This window comes from Acanthochromis polyacanthus, chromosome 8 (assembly GCF_021347895.1).
Source record: "Acanthochromis polyacanthus isolate Apoly-LR-REF ecotype Palm Island chromosome 8, KAUST_Apoly_ChrSc, whole genome shotgun sequence".
NCBI classification, from domain to species: Eukaryota; Metazoa; Chordata; class Actinopteri; family Pomacentridae; genus Acanthochromis; species Acanthochromis polyacanthus.
The window spans coordinates 22,136,996-22,162,394 of NC_067120.1; the positions used below are offsets into that span (position 1 = coordinate 22,136,996).

Sequence of the window (25,399 nt, forward strand, 5' to 3'; positions counted from 1 at the left end):
AGAAGGTTGCAGTGTTGAGAGGATATCTATATCTATATCGATTCTGTATTTGTAATCATGTGTATAACATTAATATTTTAATTTATGAGTTATATGCTGTGCATGTGTTTTTAACTTGTATATTAACTTCCCTGTAAAGGATTACCAAAGTATTATTCTATTCTAAAATGATCAATCCATATACCTTGGTGTCATCCTATGCATTGGAGTACAATATAACTTGAACAATCATGCGTACTCTTGCAGTGTTCGAGAGTGGTGTCGCTACAAGCAGTGGTGTGTTACTAGTTTATTTTTCTTTGTCCATAGGATAACAGTGTTATTTCAAATATGTCAGAGACAGATATACTGATTTGTATTCTAATCTATACTGTATTTTTGTTTTTGCAGTCTTTGTTTCATGGAAAACACTGGATTTTTTTGTTTTACCTATATAAACTTTTAAGCGTTATTCAAATGAAACCAAATGAGAGGTTTAGAGGGTCACTGTGGTGTAACTGCACTGTACTTTAGTGTATGTGTAAGAGTATGATATGTGCACATATGTAATAGCAGGTCAAGTAGACACGAGTCAAGTTGGCTTCACAACAATATCTTTTTAAAATTACATTATTTATTACACTAGATGTCCTTTTTTCTTGCAAAATTTAGTGTTTAAGTTTTAAATTTAATGTCAACGTCACTTTTTATGCAATCATTTCATACATATTATATATTGACACTGCAACCAGGCGGCCTGGATCAGAATAAACGACTTCTTATATGAGTCACTATAAGTAGAGTGTTTCTGACATTGGCTAGAAGGTCACACATTGGTGGAGCAAGAGCTCGCACCAAAACCGGTGTTTTGGCGCGAGCTATCGTGCGATTTCGGAACGAGATTTGGTTTCTAGCGTCCTGAGATTTGGATACAGACCACAACAAAGAGCGATCGCCAGGTAATGTGGAGGTTTTCGTTCACTTCTCATCTCTAGTATGTTGTGGGACACTCGTTGAGACTATCTGAGCCGGTCAGTGTGGGGCAAAAGCACATTAGGGTAGACTTTGACACGGGGGGGCCAGCTGCCCCATACTTTTCGCTAGCCGAGCTACTAGCTGAGCTGCTAAGCTGCCTGCCTGGCTAAATACTGGAGCTATGTCGAAAATTCATTTCTCCATCACTCACATGTATGAAATGACATATGAAAACAGACCCCAGGTTGAAAAAAAAAACGAAGTTCCCCTTTAAACAGGCTTTTTACAGGCTTGTGACTCCCACAGATTTTCCTTTTTTTTTTTAAATTATCAGAGCCCTTGGTTCATTGATTGCTGCCAGGTTGTGAAGATTCTTGAAGAAATATAACAAAACGCTTGGGGAATATATTGCTTACTGTAGCTTTAATGTTCCAGCACCGAATATTAAAATAACAATCAAACTTCCCTGAATTGTGCTTCAAAGATTTCTGTACCTCACTTCTGTGTATGTAATGCCATTTCACTGTAATGCTACTTACTGGATTACTCACCGTGAAACAACTGCAGGTCGAAACTTAACAGCCTGAGGCAAGCGAGTGTAAACGAGAGCAGCTTACATGATACAGAGAACTAATTAACAATGGTGTAGGGGACAATGAAATAATTACAGTTGGAGTAAAAATTTAACTTGGTGACAGTCCAAAATAACTTGAGAACATTCTCATTGTGTACTATATGAAAATGAACAACAGTCCTCGATGTGTAAAGAGACAGTCTCAAATTTTAAATTCAGTCTCCATTCACTAAACCACACCTCAGGACTGTAACTCTGGTTACCTCTGCAAGACTGCCTTACAATACTTTTCATCTTATAAATGGAATAAATTCTAAAGGATTAGAAAAGTTTAACGTCTTTTTCTTCTCGCTGATTTTAAACTTAACTTCTGACTGATTGTGTGTATTTCACCATTTCTTCTGGATCGCGTTCTTTCTCTGTTGATCTCAATGAGAACCACTGGAATTAAATAAAGACTCTGCAATAAATTGTAAAAGGAATACATGACTAAGGTAAACACAAGCAATCAGTAAACCAAGATGTGATGTATACACGTATTTAAACTGGTGTTCCTCACTGCTGAGTGTCTGAAATGTTAGTAAAATGACAACATTACAGTCTTTACATTCCTAAATAGAGGACTAATAGCATAGGAGGTTAATGTGGAAATTGTCAGTTTCCCTGATTAGACACAAGCCTAAAATGTCAGTGGAAGTATTTATGGATTACTTGTACTGTCCCTGGTTGGTTGTGTAGATGCTGCTACTGCCATCTTCTGGCCAGATTTCACCACGTCAGACATCTGAAAGCAGTGCGTCTTTTTCTTGAACTGAAACTGGCTTTACAGAAAACAGGTAAGCAGGAAAATAATCACACAGAAGAAAAAATAAAGAAACTCTGAGAAGGAAAAGAACGCTGAAAGTGTTCAGCATCAGTGTTGGAGAAATGCTCATTTTCTCACATCTTCTGGTCAAGAAAAAATATTTGTGAGAACAAAAAGGCAACGATTTTGAAAAAGTGGCCGCACGTAGTGGGTAAAAAAATGTATGGACATGGTAAGAAATATATTCATGATTTGAAAACGGAAGATTTTTTTTTTCCAACTTCACCGTAAATACCGAAGACACTGCCATACATCCAAGGACTAAGGTCCAGGGACAACATTGGAATAAAACAGAATAAGAAACGTATGACCTCTTACTTCCTTTACATTCTCAGTGCAATGAGAAGCATTTAAAAATAGATGCTAAACAGGTGAACCTTAAGATGTTACAAAATAAGCAAAAAAAAGAATAAAACAAAGGCAAGAAAAGGAGAGTGAAAAACAAACGTGAAACTGCATTTCTCAAACAAATTTGTAAAAGATGATATTGAATGCATTCAACTGTAGATGCTTGTTCAAGTTACCAACCTGCAGTCATGTTAGCAGCAGAAACACAGCCAAGAACACCAAGAAAGCCACACAGAGTTGGTCGTTTTTGACAGATGGCGTTTATTCTCACCAGGCATCTGACATTAGAATCGCTACAGAGTCCACCACTGAGAAACGGCAGCTAAAACTCCAGAGGGGGAACGCCCAGGATATATGGAACAAGGAGAGCATAACAAACAAAACAAAGAAAAAAAAAAAACTAACCGTAGGCCACTAAACAAAACCTGCTACCTCACTGGAGGAAAAGCTCAGTCCAAAAGCTCAGCATTACTGATGCTGCTCGTCAGTCTTCCTGTCAATTCTGGTCCTCTCGGCTCTACTGTGAGACTGCGTTCAGATCGGTGGTCCCACAAAACATTCAGTCAGATTTTTTTAAAATTTAAATACGTTTACATACATTAGTTATGTATTTGAATAACGCCTACAGCTGCTGTTTCACCGAACATTCATAAGTGACGGCACACAATCGCAACGGAGAGATCTGTTACATCAGGGAGACCACGAGGCCCTCCAGGAAGGCCCCACAAGGATCAGAACTGGGAGAGAGACGTTGGTCAATGCGGTTAGAAGCACAACACCGGCAGAGTCTGAAGGCCTCTCCTCTCAAGAACAAAAAGATACTATTACATATATATATATATATATACACACACACATAGCTACGGTAACGAGTGGACCTCACCCGGAGTCCACGACAAGAAGCCCTCTTATAGGGTTGAAGAAGGTGAGCATACGCCTTAGCAGCATGGGAAATAGACGACAACTCAGTAGTGTAGGCTCAGTGAGTGTTAACAGCATGTGTGAGGAGTGAAGATACATTTGTACACACAATGAAACATGAACAACACGTGTAGAACATCCTCAACACTGAACCCGCTCACATTTAATAAGGATTAAGTGAATCTCAAAGACTAATTGTGTTGATTTTTGTACAAGTGCTCAGGAGTTAAAGGAAGAGTTTGACATGTTGGGAGATGAAAAGAAAAGAATGTTATCACTCTCACAGTTATGTGACAAATATAAAACCACAGCCAGGAGCTGCTTAGCTTGGCATAAAGGCAGGGAAACATCGAGCCCAGCTTTGGCTGAAGGTGACACAATCAGCTTTTCAGCACCTTTAAAGTGCAGTATTTAAAATATAACTTCTGATCAATCTTTAGACACATCAGTGTGGAAAAATGGAAGTGGAAAAGTAAGTGTACGGAGCTTTGCCAAGAAAGTCTGGGACATCAGCCCTTGTAAAACTACAAATTGTCATTTTTATACTTTCAACAGATGAAACAAAAGAGATATGCCATTTTAATTAGTGAGCTTTAGAGGTGGCTGTTTAATGGACAGATGCAAGAGTGATGATAATCTTCTCGACTCAGAAAAGCAAATATTTCCCCAAATGTCAAACTTTTGCTTTAAGTAGTACTGTTAACGTAAAGTGTGCTCTGTAGATGAGTGCAGCACAGGACAGCAAAGACAAAAGGTTACACAATTTTGGTCGCTGATCTAAAGCTGCTGCAGAAATTGAAGAGAGAAGAGCACAAAAGCAGGAGAGTCAGGGAAGGCAATAGGTACAGTGATTTGTCTTTGTCACACAACGTAAAGCCACTTTTGTTTCTCTAGGGAACAGGAGTGAGGGGACATTAGCTCGGTTTTGACTGCAGAGAAAGAATTCCAACAAACTGGAGAACTGGGTTGTGAAGACCAGCTACCAACCCATTAGCTCTGCGATCTCCTCCTCCTTTAACATTACTACCCTTTTGTTTGTCTGTGTTGTATCCTGCACAGCGCTGAATATATGCTGAGCTGCAGACAGACTATGAGTGTGTTTATCGCATCCTTTAACATTTTGTGAGTACAGGTTCACATCATGATCCATGACGAGAATCGATTACAGCGCAAAAGTGAGAACGATGAGTTTATGCTGCAAAGAGTCAATAATAATACAGTAAACTAAAGACCGTCTTAGCATACGGAGTCTAAGAAAAGAACTCATGTTTGCTTCTGCTGAAGTGACATTACAAGTGATTTCTCTTGGCTCAGTCATAAAGGTTACATGGCATGGAAGGTAGGTGTATAAGGACTCAGTGTTAGGGGTCAAAGTGCAGGGCAGCAGCATCAAAGAATGCCGTTATGTCCTTCTAGAGTCAAATCAATCAGGTGTCTGTGTTCAGTTACTGGCCACCTCGTCTGCATTGTCAACCACCTCCGAGGTGCTGTCCAGTCCACCACGTGCACGCCAGATCTTCACAGTCCGGTCACTGAAAGACAGGAACACAAAATAGTAAGAAGCAGCAAAAATGAAAGAAGTCACGATTCAGATACACACAGAAAGTGTTCCATATCCTCTAAATTCAAAACTTACAAGAAGTCATTTTAAGTATGTTCACCACCATGTACACTGGTGTTTGAAAATAGTGCATCACCTACTTTTACATTTCTAACCTATCCTAACAATGCCATGTTACATTAAAGATGCCCTCTGTTGAAAATTGATTTCTTTCATTTGTCAACAGCTCCATGTGGGGCTTTTATATGTTGGAAGACACACCATCATCAATGTGCAGTCAACAGAATCAGAATACTAGAGTTCATATGTAACAAATACAACAAACCAATCCGGTCAATATGCAGGCAGAAGCTTTCATTATTTTGCTTCACAATCAATTTGTGGTTCAAATATATCTAGCTGGCCAATATCATGACTTGCCACAGGTAAACATAAAGTAGCTTTACAGTGTTTTAAACAGCTGAAGGTGAGCTGTTTGGCTTGAGATGCAACAAGTAGAGGGGTGGGGGGATTTAGAAGTGGGGAATTCACTGACCTCTCCATTCTAGAGGAAGTAATGATGTAGAGTCACATCTAAAACTATTTGATGGCTAGAAGGAATTATTTTCATTTTTAAAAAATTACTAAGAAATGAGTTTTTAGGGTTTTAATCAGAGTCCAGAAAAGGACTTTAACAACTAGCAAAACAAATAGAAACATACAAACGATATTATTATTAGTTCAGGCAAAGCTAACTAATAGAGTTATTTTAAGGGGTGATGGATGTTTTTTTTTAACACTATGGCATTAGTGGATTGCTGATCAGCACTCAGTTAGGAAACATGTCATCCTTCCAGAAAGACCAGAATTAGAAATCATTAATACATTTTAAAAAATGACCTGTAATTTGATTAGACTTCTAAATAAGCAAATGTTCAGACAGAAGTAACAGTCTAGATTAAAGCATGGTATAAAAGCCTCAGCTGAAATTGCTGTCCTCAGATTCAGAAGATGAGAAATAATATATTCTCCAGAAATGCAGCAAATAGCAGTTGTTGGTAACAAGCAGTGTGTGTGACTACATAGAGTGAACCAGGAATACAGCTTTGCAAGTTGATTTAAAAAAAAAGTACGGTATAGAAAAGTACAGGGATCTTTAATCCAACTGAAAGCTAATGTATGTGCGCGTTGATGTATGTGTGAGACTCACTCGGAGGCGGTGAACAGGTGGCTGCTGTTGGTAGAGATGCCGTTGATGGGGCTCTCATGACCTTTAAGCTCCCCCAGAGTCCCCAGTGTGTCTGTGTGCCACAGCTTAAGCACCCCACCTCTGCAGCCGCTCAGTAAAGCCGGGGAGCCAGGGACAACACCCAGCGCACAAACCCAGTCACGGTGAGCATTCGGGACTTGCTAAGGAATGAGATTCATATAAATGTAATTAGTAAACACAGTTTCATGAATGATTTCTTTAACACATGAAAGAATTTGTACTTCCACAGTATAGAGAAAATATTTCTTGACACAGTAAGTTGTGGATACACAAAGACAGATGAATAACTTTGTTCAATGGAAATTATTCTAAAGTTTTTGATGCACAATGTTGGCCATTATGAGACAACATGTCATGATATGGTGAAGGGTTATGGGAAGCCCTAGGAACAGAGTTTACTGCAAGTCTTCCAGGCTTTCACCTTTAATGTTGCAGAGTAGAAGTATCTCCTTTACCTTTACAAACACACAAGTGGAAACTGTCTGGAGAAATATTCTCTTGTGATATTTAACACTCAGCTAACATTGGCTATGTCTTCAGTATTATTTTAAAAATAAAAACCTACCAAAAATGTGCAGTAAATGAAACAGCTGCATGTATCTTTCCATCCACACCATCTTTGCTTAATATGTATCGCCTCACTCATCCACTACCTGCAGTAGGTCCTTGCGGTCCAGGTCCCATTTCTTGATGCCGTTGTCTCGGGAGCCGCTGAAGAAAATATCTCCCTGGACCACCAGTGACTCAATACCATCATAATGTGGTGGTTCAAAGTTATGTGTAGGGCTGATGCTTCCCAGAGAACCTTCAGTCACATCAAACAGCTGCAACAGTCAAAACATCACATGTTAAAGGTGTGATATATTTTTGCTGTGAAATAAAAGGGCATCTCTCGATAAATACATAGGAGCATACTGTATGTCAAGCGCAAGTGTGTTAAATGAAGCAAACACTGTGAAACACACCTTGATGTAATGGTCCTTGGACCCAGTGATCACCAGGTCTTGGTTGTTTCCAGACTGATCCACAGTTAGACACATGACTGGACCAAGGTGACCTGTGAGTTTTCCAGTGGATGCAAATCTGACAGGAAAAAAAAGCAACAAACACTTACACTCAATAACTTAAATGCCAGTGTCTAAAAAAAAAAAGAAAAGAAAACATGACACCAAATTTCATGAAATTAATTTGCAGACTTAATCATTATATTACCTAATATTCAACAAATAATTCTTTTGTTGTTAAATGCACCATGTGGGAAAACACGGTTTGTGAATGACCCTTACAGTGTTTCAGTCTCAATGCAAGCTGCAGCATCTTCTTCCACAGCATATTGATGAAAAGCTATTTTAATTATCCAGAGTATCAGGTATGAATTGTTTTTATTTTCGAAGATGAGCAACGAGGTAATTCATCAAAGCAAATACCAGCCGGCTGTCAGAAACAGACGACAGCTTTGGATTGGATGCTTGTCAAGTTTTCATGATGAACTGAGTCATCCAAGTGTGCAGCGAAAAGAGACTGTGTTTTATATTAACTCACGGCGTGTGTTATGCATATGAAAATGTTGCTGCAGTATCACTGTAGTGAGGAACAAATTGTGGGAATGATAAACAGACTGCCAGCGGGGCTCCCATAAGTCTCGGTGTTAACACACAATACTTGAGACAAATACAAGTTCTTTGTACTGACATTTTCTTATGGTAAAATACTTTATAGTTAATGTAACAGCCAAACGCTAAATGAAACTAAATCTCAAATCATAAAATTGTGTTATCTGATTAAACATAACAAGTTAATGATACACTTATTATTTGTTAATATATCATCTGTCCTAACATTGAGATAATATAAATGATAAGAAAGCTTCTCGGTATTCAGTCAGTTTTACAGGTATTCTATCATGAACTAAGTCTTACAGGCTTTTTGACTTGATGGTGACATTACATAAATAGAATCTTTAAAAAACAAACAAACAGTTGTTAAGGTATTTCACTATAAAGAAATCGAATATGACTGACATTGCCATGTCTAAAAACCACCCTGATGACCACAAGACTGTCAGAGTCTTGGTGTTCAGTATACAGGGGTATTCTCAGCGTCTCTGTTCACCTTCTCAGGTCCCAGACTCTGACTGAGTTTCCAGCAGCAGCATACAGAACCGTCCCGTTGGGGTTGAGTGCGATCTGGTTGATCTGGTTCTCTCCTGCTGGGATGGTGACGGTCCGGCTGGTGTTAGATGCACAGGCATCCCCAACATTAACCTGACCAGAGGACCTGGAGACACATTGATGAGGCATGAATAAATGTGCAACAGATAATTAGGCAGTAAAGAGGAAAAGATGCACATACTAATGATGTACTTAAGTGTGAATGACTTTTAAGTCTATAATACAAAACGTTTTGGTGAAAAAGTGACATTAGTCACATTCAGAAATGCTTAACAGTCACTGTGAAAACAATAACAGATCAACAGATTTACATAAGAGATGAAGTGCTCAGCAATATTAATTATATCTGGGAAATACTGAGGATCTGCTCAATATGAAAAAAAAAAGGCTTTCCAGACTGCAGTCTGATCCATAGAGGCAGACCTACTCACGTTAGCGTTCGGATGCACTTGGCTGAATCCCGGATGTCCCAGACTTTGATATAGGAAGTAGAAACAGTGAAGACTAAACTGGAGCTGTAACGGACTGACACCACATTGTTGGGGTGACCAGCCAGGGACATTATCTCCTGACCTGTCACCAGATTCCACACCTTACAAGTTCGATCTGCAATAAAAGACAGTCTCTGTCATTTTCACCACCATTTATTGTATTAGAAATACAGTAAGCGTGCTGAGAGGAGGATGTCTGAATTGAAGCAACAGAGTAGAGCTAAAGAACAAGACTGATGGGGTAGGAATTATACTGGAGCAAGACAAAACCTACTATAATTGATAAGTATTCCAAGAAATGGAGCTACTTAAGCATTCTGTGGGAATAAATGAGCAAATTAGTCTAGGATAATGCTAAACAATTTACCTTTATTCATCATCTGTTAAAGCTCCTTCACCGTAAGAACTTTCCTATATGTATAATGTCATTTTATTTCATCACCTCATTTATCCACATACTGTGCATATGTCAGTCTTAATCCCTGCCAGGTTTTACTTGGTACTATACAACAGCCAAACAGCATGTCGATGTGTAATAAATTACCGGTGCGAGAACAAGGGGACATGCGAGGAATAGTGATTAGACGTGTAGGAAGAGAGAGGAGGTGAAGCAAGCACGAAAGGAGGAAGAACTGTGGTCAATCACCTTTGGATCCAGTGAACAGAAGGTCATCAGTGGAGTCGACACATAAAACAGCTTTACTGTGTCCCTCTGCCACGTGAACACACTGTAAAGTTGCAGACCGGCTGCTCTTTGTGGATGGCACTGGGTTTATGACACCCCTGGAAAACACACACATATATGACTATCAACAAGGACCTAACCTTGTCGTATAATCTTAGCACAGACATAAATCACACCCACACTAGTAGAGTCATGCACAATATGCAGCTCTTGAGGTCGTTTAGCACAATGCTGCAAATGAAAAATAGAAAAAGATGAAAATAACACTTGAAAGATAAATAATGCGATAGCCGTGGACAGGGGAACCCTTGTGCTGAAAAGAAACAATAGACAAGCCAAGAATCTAAACACACTTATGTACATTGAGATGTTCCTGTTCTCCAGCTTGTAATAGATAAAAACACCGAAAGAGCTGCAGACAGACGTCTGCTGGAAACCAGCAGTGTTAACCCATCAGGGACAGCATGTTCAATAGCATCACAGGAAACCTGATTGATCACTAATCTGCTTCTCATGTTGATAAATTGGCATTTGATAGGGCCACTGTACAATCGCTGCACTCTAACAGTCGTAGCTATCAGTATCAGCAAAGCAGCAGAATGAACTGGTGGTGTAATGCAGATCTCGATGTCAATATTGAGCAGTTGTGAATTTGCCTGGGGACCAGACAGCCTTTATATTGTGTATTACAAATACACAAAGTCAGTCTGGAACTGCTCCATTGAACCAAATCTAGCCCAGAGGCGGGACTACCGATCACAGCTTGAATTGGAGAGAGCCAATCAGCGTAACACATGTGTGACGCAATCACTAAGCGACCTAACAATTGCCTTTCCGCCATGATGTTTTGTAGTTTTAACAGCTTCCTTCGCCGTACAGGGGTCCTGAGGAAAATCTAAGCTCTCCTTTTCAACAGTGGAGGGCAGCATTACGCATTCTATCGTACAGCCTGCCGGAATTAAAAATACATCCTTTTCAAAAAGAAAAGCTTTAAGAGCTGCTTCTTGTTGAGGTTTTAAGGACAAATGCAGCCCGTGCAAAACAGAGGAAAGCGCACGAGAGAAACCTCGCTCTGTTGCGGTCGCATCGTTAACTCCCACCTCTGGTGCTCTGATTGGTTCGGTCTGATCTGCTCGGAGCTTGAAAACCTGTCAAAATGTGTCAATGGAGGAGGGCTAGACCGTATTCCCGTATATCCCTTATAACGGGAATACAGTCTAGCTAAGCTAGGCTAGTTGTGAATAACTGAGGTTTAAAAAGCTTATAGTGCGCAGAATAAAAGCTTCACTGAAAAGAGAAAAGGCGAATGAATAGAGGGGATTGATGCGGCTTCAGTGTCAATACCAGTAATAAGCTTGACATGACACTGTTTGGATTTATTGTAATTATGTATTAATCCCAGAAAGGATATCTTCTCAATGACTAACCACTTTTTTTGGATAACTCTCAAATGAGGGCAATACAGCAGTGAGGAATGAAACCCCAGGGAGGATGTGGCTACAGGAAAGTCTGATAAACTGCTCTGCAACCTTGATATTTGTACAGATAATGCAGGTAGTGATCAGGAAAGGTTGAAGTTCACAACACATGACTGTGTTCAAGAACCACATTTTCCAAGTACACCAAAGGTGAAATTTCATGAAACCATATGGCAAATCAAAGTTGTACTTATGCGGTTTGGAGAAAGGAGGGGAAACGCAGTGGAGGATTTTGTTTGAGGTCTGGTGGAGGCATCCAAACATCCTAGAGGGAACAACAGTATCAGATACTCCTGAGAGCTGATTAGCTACTGATAACATAACTTCTTGAATATGAGGTACGACGTCAAACAGATTCATTTCCTATTATAAAATTTTAAAAAATGTGCCTAAACATTTGTATGTGACATGGAAACTCGAAGCTGTTGGTGCACATAGACATGGAGTATTCATTGTTCAAAGCAAACCGAACTTAATACTTGAAGACATCAATACGTGAGCATTTTCAAGACAATATTTGCTTATAGGTGCAACACTACATTACCACGCAACGATGTACTGCTGCCTGCTGAACGAAAACAAGATGTTTACTATGACTGGAATATCTGTCTGTTTAAATTCATTTTCTATTGTATCTACCGTAATACACTGAAATGAATAGAATATAGTGGAGATATGGAAGGTGGAAAATATATATACACTCAACAAAAATATAAACGCAACACTTTTGTTTTTGCTCCCATTTTTTATGAGATGAACTCAAAGATCTAAAACTTTTTCCACATACACAATATCACCATTTCTCTCAAATATTGTTCACAAATCTGTCTAAATCTGTGATAGTGAGCACTTCTCCTTTGCTGAGATAATCCATCCCACCTCACAGGTGTGCCATATCAAGATGCTGATTAGACACCATGATTAGTGCACAGGTGTGCCTTAGACTGCCCACAATAAAAGGACACTCTGAAAGGTGCAGTTTTGTTTTCCATGCAAGAGCTGGGACGTTTTCAGCTTCCAAGAATTGTGTACAGATCCTTGCAACATGGGGCCGTGCATTATCCTGCTGCAACATGAGGTGATGTTCTTGGATGTATGGTACAACAATGGGCCTCAGGATCTCGTCACGGTATCTCTGCGCATTCAAAATGCCATCAATAAAATGCACCTGTGTTCTTTGTCCATAACAGACACCTGCCCATACCATAACCCCACCACCACCATGAGCCACTCCGTCCACAACATTGACATCAGAAAAACGCTCACCCACACGCCACACATGCTGTCTGCCATCTGCCCTGAACAGTGTAAACCGGGATTCATCCGTGAAGAGAACACCTCTCCAACGTGCCAGACGCCATCCAATGTGAGCATTTCCCCACTCAGGTCGGTTACGACGACGAACTGGAGTCAGGTCGAGTCCCCGATGAGAACGACGAGCATGCAGATGAGCTTCCCTGAGACGGTTTCTGACAGTTTGTGCAGAAATTCTTTGCTTATGCAAACCCATTGTTTCAGCAGCTGTCTGAGTGGCTGGTCTCAGACCATCTTGAAGGTGAACATGCTGGATGTGGAGGTCCTGGGCTGGTGTGGTTACACGTGGTCTGCGGTTGTGAGGCTGGTTGGATGTACTGCCAAATTCTCTGAAATGCCTTTGGAGATGGCTTATGGTAGAGAAATGAACATTCAATATACGAGCAACAGCTCTGGTTGACATTCCTGCTGTCAGCATGCCAATTGCACGCTCCCTCTAATCTTGCCACATTTGTGGCATTGTGCTGTGTGATAAAACTGCACCTTTCAGAGTGGCCTTTTATTGTGGGCAGTCTAAGGCACACCTGTGCACTAATCATGGTGTCTAATCAGCATCTTGATATGGCACACCTGTGAGGTGGGATGGATTATCTCAGCAAAGGAGAAGTGCTCACTATCACAGATTTAGACAGATTTGTGAACAATATTTGAGAGAAATGGTGCTATTGTGTATGTGGAAAAAGTTTTAGATCTTTGAGTTCATCTCAAAAAATGGGAGCGAAAACAAAAGTGTTGTGTTTATATTTTTGTTAAGTGTATATTTGCTACAACATTAAAACCACTGACAGATGTAGTGGCTAACACTAAATTTTCTGTTACAATGACATTGATCAATGTGTGTGGTAAATTGCAGCAAGTAAAAAGTGAAGCTGATGTGTTGAATGCTGGACAAGTACACAGGACAAATAATATAAGTGACTTTGACAAAGACCAAATTCTGATGGCTTGATGACCAGATCAGGGCATCACCAAAACAAGAGGCCTTGAGGGGTGCTCCTGGTATACGGTGGTTAGCAGCTACCATAAGTGGCTCAAGGAAGGACAACTGGTGGACTGACAACCAGGTCATGGACACATAAGGTCAATGACGCATATGGGGAACAAAGACCGGCTGACTTGGTCCGTTGAGACAGAAGAGTTTGTGTCACAAATTGCTGAAAATCTTTGCAAAATGATCAGTAGTAGTGTGCACATAATTGAGCCAAGAAAGTAATCCACTGGAATGGTCTGGAACGTTTTTAGGTCACTTGTACAGTCTGCCGTGTCACAAGATTTCAAGGAAATGACTGACAATAACCATGTAAGTGATCACAGCATTACTCTGATAAAGCTAGATATTGTATTTAAACAGCTCTGCATGAGTCAAAAATCTAAATGTTTTCATGTTTCTATTAGTCTGCATGTATACCCTCCTGTGTATATGAACAGGAAATCTCTACAGCCACTTCAATTGTTGGTGAGACTTGGAAAAATTGACAGATTCTGCGGTGCTGTGTGCCTCTCTGCTTCTCCTCAGCATCTTTTTCCAATTCTAATCTAAATCTCTGGCAGGCCAGTGTCAGTTTTACTTATCTCTGGTTCTTACTTATCCTGCAGGACATTTACAGTATGCCCCAGATACGCTGTCATACAGCTCAACTCAGATGTGGATACTGGGATGAGCTGTAGGGAACAGGATAAGCGATGGGCTGCGACGGAATACAACAGTGCTGCCAACTAAGCTGCAGCATAATCAAGATGTATGCTAAACTGTTTACACACTGTCAACAGAAGTGTGAGGAGTGCATGAGGACAGAAGGGAGACGCATATGCTGCATTCATGTCATATTGAGCAACAGGATGGACTGACAGTAAAGTGTTCAAACTCATCTAAAGCCAGATGACATGAATTAAGTGTCCTGCTTAGTGTGATTTACTAGGTTAATCTGTTTGTAGATACTGTAGGACATTATCATTCTGGAAAGAAATACAGTCTTGAAAGTTCCTGCTTCAGCAGAGCTCCACAAAATTACATCTTAGTGCCAATTACAACATGTCATTTTCTTTTTTGTTGTTTAAAAATAAACAGATCCCAAGGATTTAGTAGACTCAACCTACTGTCAACAACTGTTCAAGCCTAACAATAGCTGAGCTTGCGTGTAGTAATAATGGTCATTGCATACCAGAAATAATAAGCATAGACAAAAAAAAATGAGGACAGTCTCCATTAAAAATGTCACAGTGAGCCTGAGGGTGGAGCCAGAGTAAATGCCATGTTGTAGCTGACAGGGTTTCTCCTGGTAGTCCAGTGGTCAAAACACCAAGCAGTTAACTGCAGCGATCTTTGTTTCATTCTAGTCATGGAACCTTGTCTTGGCTATTTACTTTCTCCACACTTGCTGTCTTTATGTTCACCAAATGTGTGTGTTGTACATGAATGAATCACACTATTTTGAGATGACATCTACTAGTTCTGCCACATGACATGAATGCAGCACTTCTGACTGGCCACATCCGCTCACACACCAACCATGCATGTACAAGTGCAGATTGAATGTACAGTAAATGTTGTTTTAAGCCAGCAAACAACTAATATGCACGAAGTATGGAAGTAAACACTGGTACATGCAACGCCAACAATAGATTTAAACCACATTTACATAATTAGCTGAGAAATGTATTAAGTAATCCACTGTATTCAAGTACTGTATTCTGAAGCAGGAATAAGAAATGTTTTTAAAAAATGGAGTTATCACATCATTGTTTAGTAGACGCATAGCGAATTTTCAAGTCCTCAGCATATTTCTCCATTTCAGTCACATTAGAGAGAATTTGCTGATCAGACAAAGAAAGAGAAAGGACAGTTTGATTTCCGTAATTAGTAGAATGCAGATCATACATACATCAAAAGCGGAGGTATTGATAAGCAAGTTGAACACTGAATTTGAGTCAAATTTCCAGAAACAAAAAGAGAAATCTTCAGTTATGGCTCATAGGACAGACATAATATCCAAGTCTGGTAGGAAAAATATGACTTTAAATTCAGCATAGAACTTGGCAAGTGAAACAGGACACAGAGCATTATTGCTTCAGTTGACATCACATGCTTCTTCAAAGTAGGAAATCGAAAGGAAGAGTATTAGTAGAGTCAAAGTCAAGTTACTTCAATTTATTTTCTTGGCTTTGCAGTCACCATGTTGGCAGCAAGCTCTTACTGTTTAATCTCCTTGACCTTTGCCCTGTCAGCCGCAGCTTGTGCCTTGTCATACGTCTTCCTGCGAGAAAGCGGGGAAGGCTCTGGAGCTCGCTTTTCCACACCTGGCGTTCTGGAGCCAGAACTGATTGTTCAGTTTTATCATTTTTTCCCACAAACAACACAAAGACAGTATACAAAAATAATTATAAAACAACAGAAGGATGTAAAACCAACATGAAATAATGGCAACAATGAAGAGATGAACATGCAGTACACACAATAACACTGTTACCTGATATTTAAAGTCCAAGAACAGTGGTGGTTCTTCGCCAAGCTCATGTTAAATAATGAGGACACTGCTGGGTTTGTGCTACGCTACACTATCCTAAAGATTTCAGAGCTGACTGACCACTGTTAACTAAAGTTCTTATATCTAAATGTGCACTGGTTTGAAGCATAGCCTGTCACAAGCTGGATAAAGCAGTTTGGTTAGTATTTTTGACTTTAGGCTGTAATTAGAAGGGTGTTTTTTGCAGGTGGACAGTAATAAACAAGCCAAACAAATTTTAGGATTTGCTCTTCTCTATCAGGGTTCTCACCAGGATTTTTTACAGCGTAACGGCAGGTCGGGACGGCCCGACGCTATGCGCATGCGCAATAGCCTTCACTAAATCTCGCGAGCGGCCAGCCCAGATGTCAGCCAGTGAGCGTCACACAGATGCTCCAAATGCTCGTGACTTACGTCACTATTCACCATACATGGCATCACGGAAACAACCGAAACATGCTAATTGTAACCCCGAGATTGGAAGCGACTCTGAATTTTAGACAGGAACGGGTCAATCGACAGGAAAGTACGGCTGAGGTGGGGAGACATAAATTAACCTGGATAGGCACCCAGTCGATAAAAACAAACGCACATGGCGTTATCTGTCAAAATAACTCTCTTTCACAGTGCCAACTGCCCCAATAAAGAAGTTTTCTCACATAAATATGGAAATATTACGCAAGCAAATGTGCTCAAAACACAATACCCCAACTTGAATGCAGCGTAGCGGCCCTAATCACAGCGTAATCTTTCAAACTGACAGCGTAATGGCCCGTTGCGTGAAATGCGCTGGCGAGAACCCTGTCCATATTGTTTTTGTCAAAGGACTCATTAAGTGGTATGGTCATTAATAAGCATGTTCATGAAAAAAAAACAATACAGCAGAGAAGGTAGCAGCAACATCAAACATGCAGGAAAGAAGGAAGGAAGTACCAATTAATCTGTTAGCAAAAGAGTGCCGGGCCTGGACTTACATGCTGCCCATTTTAGAGGAAAAGCCGGGGGAGAGAGCTGTGTAGTCCCTGACTGATGAACCCGACAGGTCCATGTCTCCACCCCCATCAGGCGTTTCAGTTAACGGCAGCATCGGACTAGAGAAGTCAGCAGTAGGTGCGTCAGGGGCAGAGTCACTGTTTGCATACAGCAACTCCATCTGTGTGGTAGTCCTCCTACGAGCCTGTACAGCACAAATGTGTGAAAATCAGCACAGGAATGAATTAAGAAAACAATGAGCAAATATTTTCTTTTGGAAAATATCACATCAACACATGATTAATACCTTATTTCTTGTTTTTGTCTCTCCACAGAGTTTCATGAGATCTGATGCCAACGTGCTACAGGGATGAGAAAAGTTTTGTTTTACTGCAAGTATTCATTCAAAAATGCACTTAAAATACTCAACTGTGCATACAAAAAAGCAATTCCTCATACACTACGATCACTTAGGAGAAAAATTACAAAGAAAAAGATCAAACATGAAAAATACATTACACAGCAACGATACAACATGACATCAAACAATACAAACAAATTAAAAATAAACTTTATACAACACAAAATATAAACAAAAAGATAAATAATTTATATACAGTGCCTATAAAAGGCATTGATCCCCTTTATGAGTTTTCCCCCTTCATTGATTTTTAACACTAAATCATAGTCAATGTAATTTGTCACTTACAAAACAAGTCTTATTAGTATCAAAGTGACAACAAATTTCTACAAATTACTGTAAATTAAATAAAAATCTAAAATGTGATAAGTGACTGCATGAGTATTAACACAAGGCAGAGTCACTGGTGAATCCATGCTCCTGACTTTAACTACACCACGTGGACAAAGGAACATTCCAAGCAACTCCGTGAAAATGTTATTGAAAAGCGTGAGCCAGGGGATAGTTACTGTTAAATCCATTATTATGAAATAGAAGGAATCTGGGAAATCCATAAATCTGCCTAGAGCAGGACATTCTCAAAAACTGAGTGAATGTACAAGACAGAGATGAGTGAGGGAGGCCACCAGGATCCTCTGAAGAAGTTACAAGCTTCAGCAACAGAGATGGGAGAGACTGTGCATACAATAACTATTGTCAGTTAAAGCGTTAATGGTAAATCTAGAATAGAGTTCACAAAAGGTATGGGGAGACCGAGTCAACTCGAGGAAGGTTCTCTGATGTAATGAGACACTGCACGTCATCACACGTACACCATCCCCATGGTGATGAATTCTAACTTGTAACTCCTGCAGAGGAGGTTTCTTGGTGGCCTCCCTCACTAGTCTCTTTCTTGCACAGTCACTGAGTTTTTAAAGATGACCTGCTCCAGGCAGATCCAGGCATGTGCTATATTCCTGCCATTTCTTTATGATGGTTTTAACTGAACTCCAACGGATAGTTAGTGACTTTTCATACGACTTTTCATACACACTGCAACAACCCACACAATGACTCAACATAAATATAACATAGCATGATCCTATGTAAAATATAAACACATAATGTGGATGCAATAAATATTAAATTACGTAAGATAAAAAACAGACATAGCAAAAACAAAAAAATACCATCACAAATTACCACAACTCTTACACACAACACAGATTAAAACGTCATAATTAAATGTATATTATATTTGCATTAAATAATATAGCACAGCCCAGCATGGCTTAGCAAATCCTTACAGTAACATAAAAAAGGTCAGGGTAATGTAATTCATCATAGCATAGCGTGTACTTACTTTCCCTCTGCAGAGGGGCTCTGGGCAGACTCATCACTGCTGCTATCATCTCCATTTTCTGTCAAATGAGATCAGTGAATAATATTAAGTAGAGTGGTAACCCTCGTCACTGATAAAAACTGAGATAACTGCTTAAAACGTTCTGAAATATCTTACCCAAGACTAAATTATTTTGCTCCCTTGTCTAATCTTTGTGCTTTTTAATTGAATTTTTTGTACTGAGCGAAATGAATGTAGGAAATGAACAAGGGAAGCAGATGGAGGCAATGTCAGCGCAGTGCCATGCTCTTTATTAACAAACTTGGTCCTCGCTGAGCTCAATGGGATCAAATGGATTGAAAAAAAAATGAGGTCTGAGGTCTGAAAGCGGTCAGATGGGGAAGGTTATAAAGAGAGATGTGTGGGGATTTCAGATGAAGGGAAAAGACCCAACGTGAGACAAGGTGGAGAAGTGTGAGGAATCATTAGTCCGTTGCTCCAGATAGGGTCAGCTGGCCTACAGGGTCCGACACAGCTAAAATATCCCTGTTGTATGGTTCCTGTGGAAGGGTCTGGAGTTAGCAGGTGCTAAAGCATGGAGGCTGTAGCACATGGAAACACGAGGGAGGAAGAATGTATCCAGATAAGGACAAGGGAAGGGGTCAGCCAACAGATGGAGGGAAGTCTGACTGCACTGCACCTCATGCACCTCTTAATGTTATGTTTAGTTAGTTCTCAAAGTGCAAAGGGAAGGAACCATGCAGTCATTACACAGATTAGAGTCTAATATGGTTTCACTTACCAGCTGGGAGGTTACCTAGCTCTGTAAACATAAGAAAACAAAAAAAAGGAAAAAGAAAACATGGGGGAACAGAAAAAAGGCAATGCACAAATCAAAAACACAGTCCCCCGAAATTCTAAAAACTAAAATAAAACAAACAAAAAAATGCACTTACTATAAACAGAGCATCCTACTGAACAGAGGCTGTCCGAAATATATTAATATCAAATCAAACAATGGACAAAATGTAATTAAAAATAAAATAAAATCAGCTCTAACATTAAAACATGTTTAGGAACTTGATTATAGTAATATGATCTCAGTATCTGAATGTTAACAGTGGAAAAAATTGTCATTTGTACAATATATGAGGTCAGCTTCTGTTCAGCAGAAGGCAACGGGCAGGAGCATCTCAAAAGGCCCAATCATGCAGTTGACCAGTAACCCAGTCTACTTCCTGAAAGGCAAAGGATTTGTGGCAAACATGCAGAGGCAACATGTTTATCGATTAACTCGTGGAAGAGAAACTTCATTGTCATCTCAGACTAAATTTTTTGCTTGACATTTTATCAGTGACGCTTTCAGAAGATGGGCTGGGTCAAATCTGGGGTCTGGTCTGTGTTTTGGGTCCGTAACTCCACTTCTACCTTATTCCAAACAAACAGTGTTTTTACCTTGCAGAGCGTTCCCCAGCAGCGCGTCCAGCTCAGGGTTAAACTCGGCCTTCTCCTTCAGCATGTGAAAGAGCAGCTGGTTCTGAGTGGCACTGGTGATCTCGGTCTGCTTCAGCCTGCCCTCCATCACCTTCACCTGGGACTCCCTCTGAGCTGCCTGCAGACCCTAAAGAGGTCAGAAAGACAATAAACAGTGTCTGTATTACAACACAAAACTGAACATCACATCTTGTCTGTATTCAAATTTCTTGGTTGGAGTTGATGTACAGGATGTTGGACTGTTCATTTGGGAAATTACTTATAACTCTGCATCACACATAGTAACCTTCTATCCTGCAATGTCATAATGTTAGGAGAGATCTTGATTCAACTATGTGATCACTGTAGAGGCTTTAGCTTGTGTTAGTGTTGAACTGCATTGCTTTGTACGGACAGATGTTTCTAATATTTTGTTCATCCCACTATACATCAGTGAAAATGAAAAAAAACTAACACGCATTTGTATAACAAAATACGGCCCATAGGTGTTTGTTGTACTGTGGCCATAAACACAGCAATAGTGCTACTGTGGTTGTACAGATGGGATTTTTCCTCATGAGGTCTATTACCTTGTTAATCGCCATTGACATGAAGTGATCCAGCAGAAAACGAGCCTCTGCCAAAGTACAGGAGCCAATCACAGCAGAGACATCCACTGTGTCACCTTCCTCCTGTGGAAAAAAAAATAGTGTGAAATTTAACCCTCTGGAGTCCAATCAGCTGTCCATGATAACAGAAGCACTCACTCTATACTTTTAATAATATCTCTGCACTCGATGCATGTTGGGACTTATGCTAAAAACTGTATTGTTTAGCACAGTTCAACCTTCACAGCAAGCCATGCCCTGTCCTCATTGGATAGTCAAGGATACAATAAATCGTCAACCCAATACTATTATTTTTGACATTTCCAAATACTGTAATAATCTGACGTTTTATGTACTTTTCTTATCTGATGCCCGCTGCACAAACAACTCATCACTACTCTGGTGAAAAGCAGAGTTATTAGATGGTGAATTATGTGGAAAGTACTGCACAAGTGATGGCTCTAAAATGATGGATTTCCAATTTACAAACTTGATTGTAGACATTGTTGCTGTGTCCCCAGTATTTAGAAATCTACTGCAACACAAAAACATCACTCAGAGTAAAAATGTAAAGCTATGCAAAGACAGGTGCCTACATCTGTGCATGCTTGGCAGTGTGGATCAACACTCCAACATATGATGCAACGATAATACGACTGTGATAAAAACATACATTGTTCTGTTTTTCCTATGTAATAGAGACTTTATGAATAAAGACTTTCTGTAGACACCTGAGGCCCAAATGGGCTAAAAATGTGAAAATAATAGACTGCTCTGTCTTTTAACTTTTTATATTGTCACTGCAGCATGCATACACAGTCAAAGAGGCCATGTTGTGCTATAAAAATGATACCAATTACTTGCTATTACCTTACAGTACTAAATTGATACACATTTTTATTAAAAGATTTGTGGCCCCAGTACTAGAAAAAAATAACTCGTATCCCAGAGCCACTATACGTTTAAACAACTTCAACAACAAAAATAAGATTAAATGCATTTTATTTTTCTTGGGTCGGAGAAAAGTCTCTCAGATGCTTGATAAAAGTTTGAATTAGAAATTTGAAACTCCACTTGAGATGAAGCTCATTTATGTCCTATGCATCTATTTTATTAATATCATTATTATTAACTATCATTTACTTTATTTTTATTTTATTATTGAATTTCCCTTTGGGAATTAATAAAGTTATTGTATTCCACCAACCAGTACAGCTACATAGACTGAACATGCAAAACAGAATTTTTACATCTAACTTTAGGGCAACCAATTTCCAAAGACATCAGGTATCTTCACCTTGGTTTCTTCCATCTGCATGATGTTGGCCTGACAGTCTGCGATACTGTCATTAATGTAGTCGATGTTGGCTGTTAATGCATCCACTTCCTCATTGAGGGGAAGCACCGTCTTCTCTGTCTCTGGCCCCTCTTTGATCAGCCGGTCCCTCTTCCTTATGACCTTCTCCTTACGCTTGGTCAGCTCCTCCCTTTGCTGTAAAAGCAACACATCAGACAGAAGCCACAATAAACACATAAAGAACTTTTTGAAGGATTTCAGATTTCTGCCCTTGGAGTCATTTCAGAGTGTGAATGTGGTGAATGTTACAGAAGAACAGGAAAAGAAAAAACCCCAATGAAAAGGATTCAATCATCCAAATGATATCACAGATTTTAGTTTTGCTTTTGATGCCAGTTGGTGAGGAATCATCCAAAAAAAAAAAAAAAAAAAAAGATGAACGCAGCAATCAAAGGTCTTGATTAAAAACATTTTTGCCAGAATAAACCTGATAATGAATCTGTCAAACCTCAAAAAAGAGAAAAATTAGCTCCAGAGGTTTCTATGAACTTCACCTGAAATGATCAACATTCTTACACTGCTGTACTTGAACATCTGATATCTGTGCATTACTAAACATTATACTGTACTGAGTCCAGAAAGAGCCTTTACACTCAGAGCTACAAAAATACAACAGCTCTTGCTTTGTTTGCACAAGATTATGGGACAATATCAATACTGGGGATAACAACAGTATTAACTTCACCATTCTAATATTTACATCTTGTGCTAATCCAAAGCTTCAAGGAAGATACCCGTCTGCTCCTTAGTCTGTTCATGCAACATCCTGGAAACGCTCCAGTAACCATCTATTATAACTGTGTACTGCTTTAGAACTTCACCTTGAGGAGGCGGTTCATGTCGGCCTCCATGTTGGAGATGGTCATCCTTTGCATAATGACATCAGTGATCCGCCGCTCCAGGGACTGCCATTTGTTGCGAGCAATTCTGGTGGAGTAAATACCTGCTGTACGTCTGTAGGAAGACCTGCACACACAGCATCAGACGTCAGTGAAGTGATTGATCTATCCATCAGACTGTCCAGTACTTACATGCAATGATGATGTAAATAATTGCATAATTATGTAATATAGTCAAACACAATGTAAAAAAGCACTGCATAAAGAAAGATTCTTTCAGGACGCGTATCAGATCTGACAGCGTTTTCCAATTATCTGTACCTTTATTTTTTAAATTGGTTCCTTACAAAAGAATACAGTAAATTAATTTAAAGATGTGCTACTTCGGCTCTAATGGTGCCTCTCACTATCTTTGGTCCCCACTCTGGTTTCAAGCAATGTCCTGCTCACAGCATTATCTGACTGGCTACATATCTGAACACTGAAGGATAAATGTTGAAAAGTTCTCTTTTAATAAAAACATACAAAGCATAAATAGGTACTTTGACAGACGTTTGTGTTGGCGTTTGGGCTATTCAAAATTTTTCAGACCAAGATCTTAACTTTGCTGCAAATGTATTCATTTCAAATAACTGCTATTGGTCTTCTTGATGGCCAATAATTGACATGAGTCCAACAAATCAGTTGGCCCCTGTTTAATACACACCCAGACATACATTTGCACACACACAGACTTACCGAGTACCATTGGGAGCAGCGTTGCTGGAGGAGTAAAGGCGTCCAGAGGGGGTCGGTGTGGAGAGTCCTGCACTGGTTCAGGAAGATTGACTTTCCTGATCACTTTACCTGAGGTGGGCCTGACCTGCCTCCTCAGAGCCGTCACCTGACACACACAGAAAACAGAAAAATGAGCACAGGTAAACACTAAAGACATACTAGTAACATGTTTGCATCCAGTGTCACAGGTATTTCTACATATATGATTTGTAGCTCCAGTGGTTTAATTTATGCACTCTGCCAAAACATGTTTTTCTGCCTCCACTCACCTCCTCAGTCTTTCTCCTCAGAATAAGTTCCTGTTGTCTCTTCTGAGCTTCCAGTAATTTCAGTTGGTGCTGAGATAGAACCACACATAATATCGGTAACAGTAATGTACTTAAAGTCATGGTACAGAGTGAGAACACCACAGCAGATTAAAATTAAACAGGAACAGACAGTAGAAATCCCTCTAACCTCCTGCTTGCGCTGGTCTTTCTTCAGGGAAGCAATCTCTCGGTTTCTACGGGACTCGTTCATCCTGTTCTTTTCTTGCTGCTCCTTCATCTGCTTCATGAGACGAACCTGGAATTAAGTTAAGTTTAGTCTACAAGCATAAATAGTATCAGTCTTTACTTGCTTGTGGAAGTTCTAAGAGATTTATGTAACTTTTCAGACATCCAACCTCTGCTTCTTAACCAATATCTGGATTCAGGAAATGTGCAAATCAGTCTGCTAAACCCTCCACACATTTTCACATTCTGCAAAAACAATTCAATTTAATTCAATAGGGGCAAAAACCCCAAAGTACATGTATCTCCAAAAAATTAGAACTGCCAGGAAAAATAATGATTACTGTCATAAATGGAGATGTTACTGGTACAGTGTTAAGATTTAGCTTTGAGTCCATAACGCCACATCATACCTTAGTTTTCTTCATTTCGGTCACATCCATCTGAAGCTTCTTCAGCTGTTTCTCATACTGTGATTGGTTCTTCAGCAGGCGGGCATGCTCCTTCTGAGCTGACTGGAGTTTCTGAAGCTCCTTGTTCATGACACTGAGTTTCTTCTCATACTCGGCCTTGATTTTGCGAGCTTTGTCCTCTGTTCCACTTTCTACTGAAGCTGAAAATATTGAGAAACCAAAAAAGCTGATCAATAAAAAACAAGTAACATTTTTAAAAGGTAAATGACACATAATTGCACTGATCTGAAAGACACATGTAACAGATACAAACAGTTTTTCCTAATGGTTTGCGACTGATTTTTAAAATTAGAATAGCTTTAAACTCCCCAGTGTTTTTAACATTTGCCTCAGACAAACTTTGACCCATCAGTGTTGATAAATTTAAATAAAGCTGCCAGTGTCTGCTGGCAGGTATTCTTAGCTCAGTTTAAAGGGTTGTCTGAAGCACATAAAGTCTTCAGCATTCTGCAGTGGTTTTTCATTACTAATGAAGAAAGCCTGAGATCAAACACGTTGGGTAAGATATAAATTCTTTAAAAAACTAGTGAGACAAGCAACTTCTACACAACTA

The 25,399-nt window shown here is 39.7% G+C and overlaps 1 protein-coding gene across 1 annotated transcript in view; it reads right to left on the reverse strand.

Annotated features, from left to right (window-relative positions):
* Positions 1-2,982: 2,982 nt before the first annotated feature.
* Positions 2,983-25,399, reverse strand: part of kif21a (kinesin family member 21A) — a 67,952-nt gene continuing 45,535 nt past the window's right edge. The window contains 21 exon segments of the mRNA XM_022205668.2: positions 2,983-5,194; positions 6,413-6,612; positions 7,126-7,296; positions 7,438-7,555; positions 8,585-8,749; positions 9,075-9,249; positions 9,781-9,917; positions 15,806-15,928; positions 17,089-17,291; positions 17,394-17,448; positions 18,850-18,907; positions 19,631-19,651; positions 20,284-20,449; positions 20,892-20,993; positions 22,207-22,401; positions 23,088-23,232; positions 23,844-23,889; positions 23,892-23,988; positions 24,152-24,220; positions 24,339-24,446; positions 24,787-24,986. Of these exon segments, the coding sequence (XP_022061360.2) occupies positions 5,104-5,194; positions 6,413-6,612; positions 7,126-7,296; positions 7,438-7,555; positions 8,585-8,749; positions 9,075-9,249; positions 9,781-9,917; positions 15,806-15,928; positions 17,089-17,291; positions 17,394-17,448; positions 18,850-18,907; positions 19,631-19,651; positions 20,284-20,449; positions 20,892-20,993; positions 22,207-22,401; positions 23,088-23,232; positions 23,844-23,889; positions 23,892-23,988; positions 24,152-24,220; positions 24,339-24,446; positions 24,787-24,986 (2,645 nt within the window). The 3' untranslated portion in view covers positions 2,983-5,103.